This window comes from Macadamia integrifolia, unplaced genomic scaffold, assembly GCF_013358625.1.
Source record: "Macadamia integrifolia cultivar HAES 741 unplaced genomic scaffold, SCU_Mint_v3 scaffold608, whole genome shotgun sequence".
NCBI lineage: Eukaryota > Viridiplantae > Streptophyta > Magnoliopsida > Proteales > Proteaceae > Macadamia > Macadamia integrifolia.
Window position 1 is genome coordinate 2,392 of NW_024870496.1, and position 14,359 is coordinate 16,750.

Below are 14,359 nucleotides of genomic sequence, written 5' to 3' on the forward strand. Positions count from 1 at the left end.
GGGAAAAAAGAACCGAAGAAATGATAGAAATTCTCTGCCCTTCCATATATATATATTAAACCCTTGGTTAGCTTCACTCACTCTTTTGTGGTATATGAAAGGGCTAGGAATAACTCGATTTTTAACCTTACCCCTTCGAATTTAATGTCCACTATTTCATCTTTCAATACCACTTGGTTGTTGATGACCTTCTTGCCACATCTCAAGTCAAATATTTTGGTTATTTCCTTGTCAAAAAGAGGTAGTGCTTTCATCAAGGGGGAAAAAGAGGATGTGAAAAGCCAAATTGGGGAGGGGGAAAATGTAACAATCACAAAAAGGGAAAGAAACAAGTGGGTAGGTTGTCTCCACCTTCAATCAAATTACTACATTAGTAAATAATACCCATGGCATTAGGCCTCTAAATAATTTGACAACAATAAGGATCCAAAAGAGAACTCATGTACCTGATGGGCACAGAATCATCACTTTCCTGCACTTTGAAAGCATAGTATGTACCGAGAGAAGAAGAATATACAGAGGGGGAAAAGGGGGGACCTAGAAGGAGCAAGCCCGGCAGGATGGAAGGTGGGGCAGAGAAAAACCAAGCCTAATGGCGACAAGCCAACAAGGGGCTAGGAGAGCCGGGGATGCCTTGGGTGGTTGGGGGGGAGGATGGTGGGGGGAGAGACCTTAGATAACAACAATGAGTCTGTTTCTTGGGGTGTTTTTGAATGGACGGGAGCACCTAGATGTAATCTTGGAAGAGACATCAAAATACATTATATTCCAAATATTTTCAAAAGAATGAGAGTTAGGAGTCCATCTACGAAGATTCCTCTCCATTCAGATATGGTTTATGGTAGCGTAGAAGGCAAGCTTGCCAATGGTGTCACAAATGGAAGACCTGGTATAAGTTATATTGACCCAAATCTAGTCTCTACTGAGGGGGAGCACTCTTCTTCTATTGGACCAGCAGCGACTAAGAAACTTGTTCTAGATAGGGTTGGAGAAGGGACAGGAGAAAAAAAGATAGTTAGCATCTTCAGGACTATTCCAGCAAAGGCATCAGGAGGATAGAATCCGAATGTGTCTAGAATTCAAAAAGGATTCAGTAGGGAGGTAGTTGTAGAGAACACGCCAAGCGGTGAAGCTATGGCAGAGAATGTGGCCTTTGAACCAAATGATATTACACCAGGGGACTTGGGGGTACTTAGAGTGGACAAAATCCCAAGCAGAGGTAGAGCTAAAGGAGCCACAAGAAGAATGTTTCCATATGATCTTTTCATGCCTACCTTGGTGACCAAGAGGGATGGAGGGAAGGGAAGCACAAATCTTGGCGATGGGGGCGGGGGAGGGAGGGAAGAAGGGACCAGTGCCACAAAAAAAATGGGATCAACAATTGTTGATCGGTTAAGACTAGAGGAGTAAACGGATCTGGGATTGACGACAGAGAGTGGAGTACCGACAGGGTGCCAGGGATCATGCCAAAGGGAGGTCGAGGATCCATTGCCAATAGAGTAGCGGATGGCATGGAAGGCTTTGGGTCTGGTGCTAAGGATGTTGCGCTAGACCTAGGAGGCATCATTGGATTGGGAGGCGGTCCAAAGAGAAGCAGTTTTGTGGAGAGATGAGTAAACCCAAGACACCCAAATGCTCTTTTGTTTGGTGGCAATTTTTCAGATGAGCTTGAGAATGCTCGTAATGTTAGCATCTTTAATTCTCCTAAGGCCAAGGCCTCCTTCAAATTTGGGAAGGCACATTGATCCCCAGCTGATTGGATTGAGGAATTTGGAGGACTCTCCCCTTTCCAGAGGAGGGAGCAAAGGAGGGATTCAATGGCCTTGATTATGGAGCAAGGGAGGGCAAAGGTGCCAGACTAGTAAAGGTACATAGATTGAAGAACCCATCTAGTGAGCTCAAGACGATCTACATAGGAAAGGAACTTCCCTTTCCATAGATGTAGCCTTTTTTCTTAATGAGATCAAGCATTAGGGTGCAGTGATGAGAGGCAATCTTAAGTATTTGACAGGGAGAAGACTAGGCGAGAAACCAATCAACTCGAGGAGACAAGCTTTGGTAGACTCCTAAACACTAGAGAGGAATAGATGGGATTTAAAGAGATTAATGTGGAGGCCCGAGGGAGTTTCAAAGAGATGAAGCAAGGGTAAAATGGAAGAGATGGAGGTAGGGTCGACTTTGGAAAAGATCATGATATCATCAACAAAGGCAAGATAGGTGAGCAAAATGGAGTTGAATTTAGGGATAGAGGAGATGAGGTGGAGGTCAGTGGAATCTAAAGAGGACCTCTAAGGAGGGGAGAAGAGGAAGGGGGAAAGGGGGCATCCTTGCCTAATGCCAACCGAAGAGTTGGAGAAGCCCCACGGGACTACCATTCACAAAAACAGAGAAGCAAGGGGTCAAAATGCAGGATTGGATCCAGTGAATGAAGACAAGGGGGAGGACATCTAGAGTAGGACACTAGAGTTGAAGTTCCTTCTAATGGAGTCCAAGGCTTTGTGGATGTCAATTTTGAAAAGAGCCATAGAAGAATGGGATTACCCCTAACAATTTCATGACACAAGATGATGTTAACCGCAATACCCCTCCTAGCATAAAAGCAAATTAGTTTTGTTCAAAACCCCCTAGGATTTTCTATCAAAACCCTGATTAATGATATTAATGCAACACAATCAGGACAAAAGTACGATGTCCTAATTTTTCCTTTTACACAATAAAAACTATTCAAACTATTTGATGATAGGAAACTCTATTGAAGCAAACACCAGGAGTTTTCCATATGGATTGCAACTTGCGAAGGCGAATGGATGGATCATTACAGAAGTTTGGAGCAATTCAAAAGAATTAAGTCTTCTTTTGGATAAAAAGTAACACTTCGTGGCCTTGGAGTGTCACTCCTAAGTCTGCTTTTGGTAACATGCTAAAAAGACATTTCTAGAGTTTTTTCGTTCTATGAGAACAAAAAAACAGAATAAAGTGTTTGGTGCATTTATGGTGTGTTTCATTTTTTTTTGAAAAAAAACTGAAGAAAAAAAATGAGAATTGACCGAATGACAAAAGGTAGTTTCGTCATTCCAGTTTTGTTAAAAAAAAAAAAAAAAAAAAAGGGATAATTTGACATGAAAACTTAAATTTCTGTTTTTGACACGAAAAGTCGTTTCTAGAATAGAAACATTACCAAACGTAGCCTAAGTTTCTACTCAAACCTACCAACGAAGCGGTCGTTTTATTTTAGCTCATTTGGCTTATATATCTACGAACATCAAACAAAATATAACCCTCTCTACCAACATAGATGTACAAACAATTTTATTTAATATTTAATTTCTTCTTATAAAAAAAACGCAAGCGCTCAAATGTTGACTTGTAAAAGCATCTTAACAAGTGGGATTACAGAGTACATATTTCTCTAGTCAACCAATTTACTAAACATTAGAAAGATAAGAGGTAAACTTCTTTGAACCATTGCGGTGTTTTTTTTTTTCTATGGTTCATATTGTTAATTGGCATTACACAAACTCATTACAAATGTATGAACACGCCTCTGCAACTCTTCATCATAGACAGGGCGACAATACAACATACACAAACCGAAAAACTCTATCTACTGCTTCTCTTCAAAGACAGGAGCCTGGATCCGTGCCACTGGGGAGTGGGGACGAGACAAAACATGCCCCCATTGCCAAGGAAGTGTGATTCACATCATTTAGGTTTCAGGAGCAATATACTGAACAAAACTTTGCCATATGTGTGGGCTTTCTCCCAATTCTGTGTATTACTTTAATACATCATGGCCATTGGCGACAGACATGCTTGTCAGAAGTACAAAGTCAATAGGTTCCAGAATTCTCAGGGATAAAAATCATCTGTTTTTCTTATTCCTGTGTTTTTCTTGTGTTTTGCTAGTTGCAGAAGATGACACGTGTCATCAACGGTCAAGATTAATTCAGTTGGGTGAGGGTTATTACATCCAGTTTGGTTTTTAACTCAATCTTGGCCGTTCACTTAAAGTAATGCCACATGTCGCCTTTTGAAGGTAGCAAAACAAGAAAAACATGGATGAAAAAAGACGATTTTTTTCCAATTCTCAGGGGCCAGAAAAACACTACCTACATTAGAATGACCTATCCTTCCGGTTATAATGATTAAAAAAAATAAAAATAAGAAAAAATTACAAAGGCCTGATGGAATCATTACAAAAGACTTGAAGGGACTAAGATCCATTACTCCTAGCTCTTTATGAAATGACAGACAATGACTCCTCAATTTCCGCATCGGAAGTTTTGACCTTCAGGTAAGTGCGGGCCACATCCAACATCATCTCCATTTCCTTCTTATACTGCAATATATATGAAACATAGTACCTTCTGAAGATTGCTACTACTCAGGTGAAAAATAGATGGAAATAACTACTGAGATCATTTAAGCACTTTAAATATTGATCAGCCACCGCCAAAAGTTATGTATGTACAAACCTCATTAATAGCTCCCGTTTTTATCTTAGACTGCATGACACACCACTTCTTGAAATGTACACCTGCAGAAAACCAGAAAATTCCAGTGTTCTTTTTAAGATCTGTGACAGGTAGATGTAAATTCCAGATGCCAAAGTGGTTTGTTATAAGCAAATAAAAATAATATGTGCAACTACTTCATAATCTGTACTGGAGAAACCCACAAATTCTGTACAATTGAATCTTATTTGTCACTCTTGAGGCATAATTGGGTTAGGACGCTACCAGCCGCCCTCCTTTACCACAAATTACCAAGTAAGGATTGAGGAGGAAAAGATATACTCTACATCAAATCAAACTGATCCTATTGCAGTGCAGATTTGAACAGAATGAATTCAACAGATTTCTGGCCATCCTAAATGACAGTCAACCAAAAATGACATTTCAAATTAGAGCAATATATCATTTGGCTCGACTAGATTAGATTATCTATCCGGCCATAAAATCTGCCATCTGGCTCCAAATCCTGCAGATATGGGGATGGATGTACAAGGGGACAGACCATAAGTCCCTTGCTCGAATGTCAAGTTTCATCCCAAAGGCCCTTGTCAAGCAGCAAATAGAACTTTGAACATCCAGAACCATGGGAAAGTGCACATAGTGTAGGGAGTACCACAGGTGTGCATGGATATAAATGGGGATGCATGCCAATATACAGGGGAGTAAATGGTTGAATATGAGCTTAAAATTTGACAAGTGCGCTATCCAGACCATACAATCTATCCAACGATCAGAATTCCCACATCATTTTTTCACAACACAACTTTCGGGGACCATCAAGGGAAGCTTCTCTTGAAGGCGATATGAGTGGCATTTATTCCATCAAATTAATGAGATGGCATGTTACATAGAGGATAAGAAGCAATGAGGTATCATGTAAAATAGGAGTCATCAAATGCAATCACTGAGGGAGAAAAACAGTCCCTTGGGGAGAAGAAATTGGTATTATAGGACAAAAATAATAGAAGGGGTCAAAAGAGACATCAGCAGCTTACCGACTTTAATGTGTAGAGTACAAGAGAATTCAGATGTGGTCTCCAGAGACCATCTACAGTGGATCTGAAAGAGCACCAACCATTTCAAGGGTCAGTATTGTATTCAGAAAGGAAAAGAAGATATCTCATCTAAGAAAAGAAAAACATTTCTTTCAAGTATATAGATCTTTGAACGCAAATTAAACGATCATGAGATGCACAGAAAAGTAGCACAGAGCAAGGGAATTCCAAAGGATATGTGGGCTATGATAAACAATGTAAAACCATCTTCCAAGGCACAAGTATCTCATCAGTTAACTCTTATGCATTTAATTAGTTTCAGTGACATTAGGAAGGACTCATTCAACCTTTCCAATGATCCAAGATCATGCAATTTGAAAATAAATAGAGCAACATGTGGTCTTCTATTTGATTTTATTTTATTTTTCGGTCAGAGCAAGTTATGATCAATTTAGGACAGCATATGCGATGTAATGGGATTAGTTGATTTCTTAGTTCTTTACTTGGGTTCCCATTATTATTTATTACAAGTGAATAAGCTAGCAGAATCTGTTCATTGTAATTACAAAGTTTGGATTTTATGGTTCCGACAAGAAGTTATCAAGGGCAGAGATCATTAGCAGGGTTGTCCTTTTACCTATAAGGCTATAATAATGGTTTCCATTGTAAAGAACTGTTGACCCTTTTACTAGAAAAAGTTTCAAAGAAGTATTCTTATTTTGGGTCATTGAGGAACCAGGCATGTCTGAAAACATTCCCTCTCCCTGCTCCTCTTCTCTGCAGATCTCATTTCCTGTAGTAGGTCAAATCTCTTTTTATAATCTAGTCTGCATTGCAAAAGCTTCTCAAATCAGGATGGCATATGAGCAAAAAAGCTTCTTAAATCAGGATGGCATATGAGCAAGATCAAATACCCCTCTATCTATGACCTTCAAATTGTGCACAAGCAGCATGTCTATGAACCACCATTGGATACCATTGGCAAGTCGATGCCGAAATAGATTAGTATTTTTTTAACTTTCCAACAAACTTCCTCTCAGTCAGCCATCTCCAGTTTGGGGCAACTCTCAACAGAATGCCCTACTTGGGGATCCCAGTAGACCACCTTGGTCACATTAAAAGGCAGCTGGTTGACTAAACCCCCCTCCCCGGGAAAAAAATATCTGGATTGTTGTGTAGAAAAAGGAACCAGTATCTGCATGTTTTCAGCATTCAAATTACGGTCTCAAAATTTCTTTGAGAAGTATCAAGATTGGTGACTCTTATGTTGCTGAACAAACAAAGAAGAGAATGAAGCAGCAGTACTTTGTTATTTCAAAGGAGTCCAGAAGAAATGTTGAAAAAAATCTGCAGAGCACATCATTGCATAATGTTTTACAAGCCATAACCCAGGCACAGAAGAGAGAGGATCTTAGATTGGGTCAACCTAGTTAGACAATCAGATGAGCTTGGGTCAATCCCAATGATGCCTGCAAATAAGCTTCACATACACGTCTTCTTATGTCATTCACATATAACCAGTTCCTCCCAATCTTATTTTTTGGGAAGACAATTAATAGGATTCAACTACAGGTTTTCATAAAGCGAGGTTCCAACCTGACACACAAACCCTCCTTACAGTGAAAACTAAAAAAGGAGCCAAAAACCACTATTTACAACTTCTGATGATGTCCACAGGCTTCTTTTTCAGAACACGATTAACTTTTACAGCTAGTTATCTCAGAATCTCAAGTTCCAAACAGAAAACAGCAAACGAATTATAATTTTTCTAAGAAAGTTTGTTCAAACTTTAATTTAGTACCTCAAAGTAAGACCCAAATGGAACATCATGTGCCTGTTGTACAGTCTCAAACACCTGAAATAGGGTCAGTCTAAAAAATTTCCATGATGAAGCAAAGAAAAACAGAGTTCCAAAGAGGATAAACGAGTGAACAATTGCATAAAGTGCAAGTGGGAGACTTAATTATTCACACCAGAGTTCTTTTATCAGCTGAGAAAACAGCATGCTGCCACTCAGTCATGGCCGTGTCTGGTGGACACATGGGGCTGTTGCACAAAGATCTGAATGTTATTTCTCTGACTTGGCCATCGTATTCATCTGGAGTATGCCACTGCCCCAACTGAAAACCACATAACCCACAACCTGAAAACGTCAGACTACTTCTGCAGGCAGTTCAAAAGCTTCATAGCTAAATTTCTCTCACATTCATAAGGAATATTTGACACTAAAGTGCAATTAAAATTGGTCTACCATCCGCCAGGATGGACATCACACATACATGCATATGTCAGCCATTGAGCTGTGCTAATGAATGGGACCCACTAAAATATAATGTACAATATAATCAACAGGTGATTGTTAGCCCTTGTCATAGTTTGAGGTTTAGCAGAAATTTCACAAAATATTTTGGTATATGCAAAACGAAACCATACCATATGTAATGTGTGCAGTTTTTGGGTCGAAATTTTGGCCCATTTCGTTCACTTCGCTGGTTTTGACAGCAAGGTTGGGAACTTTTGAAAGATTTATATAGGACCTAAGGGGTTTAAAGATCTTTCTAATTCTCTAGAACTTTCTCTCCGTTATTATAAATAAAGAGGGCTGGTGTCATATTAGACACAAGTCATTACCCCATCCAACATGGTATTAGAGCCATAGGATCCAAAACCCTAAGGGCTCTCCTCCTTCTCCATCTCTTTCTCTATTTCTTATTTTTTCTCTCCCAGCAGCTCCCACCATCTCTCTTCATCTGCTTCTCTCTCTCGGTGAGAGCTCCTTAAACCACCAAGAGAGTCACTAGCCTCCATCCATCCACTCCCCTAGGCTCTCAAATTCTCTTCTACAATGATCTGAGAGACCCAGCTCCCTTTCTATTGATTTTTTTCAGGGATTTTCCACTGAAATAGACTTTTTCCTAGCCAAGGTGCTTTTTTCTAGCTCGATGCTCTGCTCTTCTTGATGTTTGGTTGGTGCTCCTCATCCTTATAATGGTATCTACAAGCCACTCTCCCATTTTAGGTCTCTATTCCAAAGCTATCACCAAAATCAATTTCTTAGGGTTTTGACCCTTTATCTTTTTTTTGGGTTTTCTAGCATTTGTTCCGGTTTTTTGGTACTTTCTATATCTCCGGCTAGTGTCTCTTCTATTTGCACAACCCCCTTGGCATGTCTACCAACTCTTCTGCTTCTACTGGGGGAGACACCATGACTATACCTACCTTCCCACCTTGTGCAATCAAACTTGATAGCACAAAATACCTCATGTGGTCTCGATCTATTTGCATCTCCATCAAGTCCCATGGTTACTACGGGTACCTAACCGGCACAACGAAGCGTCCAACCAGATGCCCTATTATTGACAACTAGGAGTGTGTCAACTGTCTGGTTATGACCTTCCTTGCCAACTCCATGCAACCATGTCTGTCTCATGGCTACCTCCTCGACAGTGCTGCGAAGATCAGGAAGTTTGCCAGGACAACTTTTCCTAGACTGGGAATGATGCTCAAGTCTTCGAACTACGCCAGAAAGTTGGTAACCTGAGGTAGGGAACGCTTACACTGGTGGAGTACTATTAAGAGCTGCGTACACTATGGACTGAGCTTGACAGTTATGAGGAGTATGTTCCTACCACACCCACTGATGTCTCCCAACTTTTTTAGAAACAAGAGGATAAGATCAGAGTCTATGACTTCTTAACAAAACTGTAGGTGAAATTTGATCAGCTGCAGTCTGAAGTTCTAAGTTGTGTTCCCTTTCCTATAATGAATCAAGCCTATAAAGTGATTCAATGACATGCACCGTTCCAGTATGCTCTCACAGATTACTACCACTCCCACTGAGAGATTTGCACTTGCCTCTGGCACTTAACCCTTTAGTGTAGCCCCACAGTTTGGTGGGCCCTCTCCCAAAGTTCCAGTGAAGTGCGATTACTGTGGGAAGGAGCGTCACACCTAGGAGCATTGTTGGAAGCTTCATAGCCGTACTGTTGATGCATTTGGCAAAGGGCGAGGGAAGAACCGTGTTGGTACTCCTAGATTAAACAACCATCTTGGTCAGGCCAACCATACTGAGGCTCCAGATTCTAACTCAGCATTGAGCATCCCAACTTCCTCGCTACCTTCTGATGAGCGTATTGGCCTCCGGTGCCTTCTGACACGTCCGGACTCTCCTGCATCTACCACTGCGAGCTCTGCTCACTCCACCGCTTTTGGGCCAGGTATTTCCTTCTATGGATACACTATGTCTATTCCTTCTATTTTGTGGATTATAGACTCTAAAGCATTCGATCATATGATAGGATCTTGTCTCTTTTCTCTCAATACACTACCTATCCTGGCAATGGTAGGGTCAAGTTGGCTAGCAAAACTTATTCCACTATTTGGGGAAAGGGATCCGTTAGTTGTACCCCTTCTTTATCCCTTTCTACTGTATTACATGTTTCCTCTTTTCATACTAACATTTTGTCCATTAGGAGTCTTACTTTCAGTCTTGATAACAAAGTGACCTTTCTCCCGTCTCATTGTGTTTTCAGGATATGGTGACAGGGGCAATGATTGGCTCTGGTAGGGTTCATGGTGGTTTGTATCTGCTTGATGATGGCTCGGCGTTAGGCGTTAGTCTCTAATCAAGCACTTCAGACATCTTCTACATCATTGCCCATCTCTGAGTTACTACAGTGGCATCGTCAGGTAGGATGCCCTCCATTGGGAACATTAGCTAGGTTTTTTCCTTCTTTTGAGCATTTTACTTCAAATAAGTTTATTTGTGAGGCATGTGTATTGGCCAAACAAACTTAAATCGCGTATTCTGTTTCTGAAAATAAAAGTGCGACTCCTTCTATCCCACTATGTATTTGTCAATGGTTATCGGTGGTTTCTTTCTTTTATTGACTGTCATTCTCAGACTACTTGGGTGTACATGATGCGAACCAAGGGCAAGACCATTTTTTTCAGTAGTTTCATCAAATGATTCTAACTCAGTTTGGTACTACCATTAAGATCCTTTGCAGTGACAATAATCGTGAATACTACTTCAAAGGGTCTTTTCAAGCCTGCCTTTCTGCCCATGGGATGATTCATCAAACTAGTTGTGTTGATACTCTAGCTCAGAATGATGTTGTTGGGCAGCAAAATCACCACCTCTTTGAGGTAGCCCCCTCTCTTATGTTTGGAATGCATGTTCCTCCTCAATATTGGAGTGACACGGTTCTCACTGCCACCTTTCTGATCAACCGAATGCCTTCTCGGGTTCTCACCTTCTGTTCTCCTTTGGATTTCCTTGAGGATTCTATTGTTGTTCCTGTTCCTCCAAAGGTATTTGGTAGTGTCTGCTATGCTCAGGATCATCATCCTCACGGGAGGTTTGATTCTCGAGGAATCTTGTGTATTTTTTTAGGGTACGCCCCTACTCAGAAAGGCTATTTATGTTTTCATCCTCTCTCTCATCATTGGTTTGTGACCATAGATGTGGTCATTTATGAATATGCATCTTACTATCATACAACACCTCTTCAGCGGGAGTCTCTTCCCATTGTGGAAGATGTGCCGCCTTTTGAACTCGTTTTTCCTATCGATGTTCCGTTTCAGGGGGAGATTGACACTCCTTCGGTGCCGCAACCCGAGATGCATGTCTATAGTTGCAGAGCCTGATCTCGTCCCCTCGGACCCAGGTAATTCTCTTTCCTTTTATGTTAATCCTTCTCTTGAGTCACCTATTGCTGTTCGTAAAGGCACTAGAGTCTTGCACTTTACATCCTATTGCTAAAAATGTTTCCTATAACTCACATTCACCATCCTACTATGGTATTGTGCCTTCTCTATCTCTGTGTCTATACCCCGCAGCTGGTAGGAAGCGAGTGCGGACCCAAAATGGCACAACTATAGTTGAGTAAATGCAGGCTCTAAAGAAGAATGACATATGGGATCTAGTGCGTCTTCCCTCATAAAAGAAAACGATTGGTTGTAAGTGGGTCTTCACAGTGAAATAGAGAGCTGATGACACAGTAGATCGGTACAAGGCCATTTTAGTTGCCAAAGGCTTTACTTAGATGTATGGGATCGACTACCAGGAGACCTTTGCTCTTCTTGCCATGATGAACACTATCCGCATATTTTTGTCTTGTGCCACCAACTTAGGTTGGGATCTTCAACAGCTAGATACGAAGAATGCCTTCCTCCATGGGAACTTGAGGAGGAAGTATATATAGATATTCCTCCTGGGTTCAATTGCTCCAAAACCCAAGGGAAGGTATGCAAGCTGAAGCGGGCACTATAAAGGCTGAAGCAATCCTCTCGTGCTTGGTTCGGGTGCTTTCATAATTCTATGATTGCTATAGGAAACTCTCAGAGCAATGCTGACCACACTCTGTTCATCAAGAGATTTGGGGGGAAGATTGTCGTCTTGATAGTCTGTTGAGATGACCATAGTTTTATTCTTACCTTGGTTAAGTTTTATTATTTACTATTTACAATTTCCTGTAGTAAATCTTTTGGATAGGGAAGCTTAGTCAGCGTATCTTGTAGATAGGGACGTTTGGTTAGCATTATCCTACTTTCCTTATTTGATTTATTGTAATCTTCTTATAAATAAGAAAGACTTTGTCATTACTGACAAGTCAAATCATTCTCTAAATCTTTGATTCTCAACTTGGTATCAGAGCCAAAAACCCTAAAAAAAATTTCTTCCATTTTTTTTTGGTTTTCTCAGCCCTTAGGGGCCCTCGCCTCCTAGTCTAGCATGGTGGACTAAACCCAGTTCCATGCAAGCCTAACCCCTAACCCACTGCACCTTCTCATCGCGCCCGCTTTCGCCTCCGTCGCGACATTGTTGCCTGTGCCTTGCCATCGTCGTCTCTCTTCTTGCCGCTGCCCTGTGCTTTCTGTTGCTTACATCTACCTGCACCTGCGCCTGCATCTGTGCCTGCCTGCATCTGCGCCTGCATCTGTGCCTGCCTGCATCTGCGCCTGTTGCTGCCTACACCTGCTTCTGTCGCTGCCATCAACGTCCCTTTGCACCTACTTGCGCAGTCCACGTGTTTTCTCTGAGTCATGACTACAGTAAATGATGATGCTAAGGTTGTTGTTGCCTCCTCTGAGGCCTCTAGTGGTCACCGTTCAAGCAATCGGTCCACTCTTCATCCTGGACCCATCAAACTTAATGGTCAGAACTACCTCATGTGGTCTCATGCCTGCCTCCTTACTATCCGTGGGAATAACTTTTCTGGTTTTCTCAGTGGAGACTTCTCAACCGACTGATCCAATCGCTGCTAACACCTGGTTAGCCAATGATGCTATCGTTATGTCCTTTCTGATCAACTCTATGAAGCCTGCTATCAGCCCAAGCTGTCCTATTTAACTCTACTAAGGATCTCTGGGATGCAGTAAGGCAAACCTATTCTCAGGGGGGGAACTATGCTCAAATCTATGAGATTCATCGAACCATTCATTCCACCACTCAGAAAGGGTTCTCTTTAAGCTTATTATTCCACCTTATGCAGCCTATGACAACAGTTGGATTTCTATCATCCAGTCCCTATGGCCTGTCCTACTGATGCTAGTACACTTCAGAAGGAGCGTGACATAGAACGGGTGTATGACTTTCTGACAAGTCTTAATCCTGAATATGATCAGATCAGGGTACAGATTTTGGGTCACGAAACTTTTTCGACTCTTCTCCAGGCATATAACTTGGTTCTATCTGAGGATCATCGTCGCTCTATTATACTGCCCTGTACATTTCTTGTTCGGTCTGCACTATTAGCTACTCCGACTGCTAAAATCTCGTCTAAGGGTTCTACCCCTCCTCGAGAAACTGTTCAGTGTGATTGTTGTGGTCGCCCTCGCCATACTAGGAAAACATGTTGCAAGCTCCATAGTCGTCCCAGGGTGGGCGTAATAGCAAAACTGGAAAACAAGCCCCCCAGGCCCATCTGTCTAAGTCGGTTGACAGTGCCTCCACTATTGCACCATTCTCTCCAGATCAAATGGCTGCCCTTAAGCAACTAATGACACAGTTAGGCACTTCTCCTGCTCCTGTGTCCAACCTTGCTCAAACAGGTTTCCTTCTTTCTTCCTCTTATTCTCCCTTATAGTTACTTGATTCGGGTGCTACTGATCATATGACTAGTAGCTCTAAGGTCTTCCATATTTATATTCCTTTTTCCGGTCGGGATAAGGTACGTGTGGCTGACGGTTCCTTGTCCCCCATTTCTGGTAAAGGTTCCATTTCCTGTACCTCTACAATTTCTCTTCCATCTGTGTTGCATATCCCAAAATTATGTGCTAATCTTGTTTCCATTTATCGTTTAACTAAGGAGTTGACTTGTTCTGTTCACTTTTTTTTCTACCCATTGCCTTTTTCAGGATCTAGTGATGGGTGCAATGATTAGGTATGGTCAGGTCTGTGATGGGCTCTACTATTTGGATTCTCCACCGGCTGTGCCTCCTCCTGTGGCAGCGCATACTTTCCATTCTAACAGCTCTCTCTCTCTCTCAACTCCATCAGTGGCACCATCGTCTGGGACATCCTTCTTTTCATATTTTACGTCGCATATTTGCTATTTTAGTTAAAAATTGTGGTTTTGAACAACTTAAGTGTGATGTATGTGAGTTTGCTAAACATACACACACTTACTTTCCTATTGAAAATAAAAGTGACATTCCTTTTTTTATTATTCATTCAGATTTGTGGGGTCCTTCTTGGACAATTGATAGGAATGGCTTTCGTTGGTTTATTACTTTTATTGATAACTGTACTCGTCTGACATGGGTATACCTGTTGCACAATAAGTCTGATGCCTTCTCTTGTTTTAAATCTTTCCATGCCATGCTTCGTACCCAGTTTGATGCCAC

The 14,359-nt window shown here is 41.4% G+C and overlaps 1 protein-coding gene across 3 annotated transcripts in view; it reads right to left on the reverse strand.

Moving 5' to 3' along the window:
* Positions 1-3,441: 3,441 nt before the first annotated feature.
* LOC122069417 (BAG-associated GRAM protein 1) overlaps positions 3,442-14,359 on the reverse strand; it is a 117,287-nt gene continuing 106,369 nt past the window's right edge. For 2 of the 3 annotated variants that reach the window (XM_042633431.1, XM_042633433.1), the window contains exons 14-18: positions 7,483-7,629; positions 7,311-7,364; positions 5,510-5,573; positions 4,476-4,537; positions 3,442-4,339 (exon numbers count right to left, since the gene is read on the reverse strand). In XM_042633431.1, the coding sequence (XP_042489365.1) occupies positions 4,238-4,339; positions 4,476-4,537; positions 5,510-5,573; positions 7,311-7,364; positions 7,483-7,629 (429 nt within the window). In that variant the 3' untranslated portion in view covers positions 3,442-4,237. Of the gene's footprint in view, positions 4,340-4,475; positions 4,538-5,509; positions 5,574-7,310; positions 7,381-7,482; positions 7,630-14,359 lie in introns of those variants that run through there. The other variant, XR_006137445.1, reaches the window with a different exon arrangement.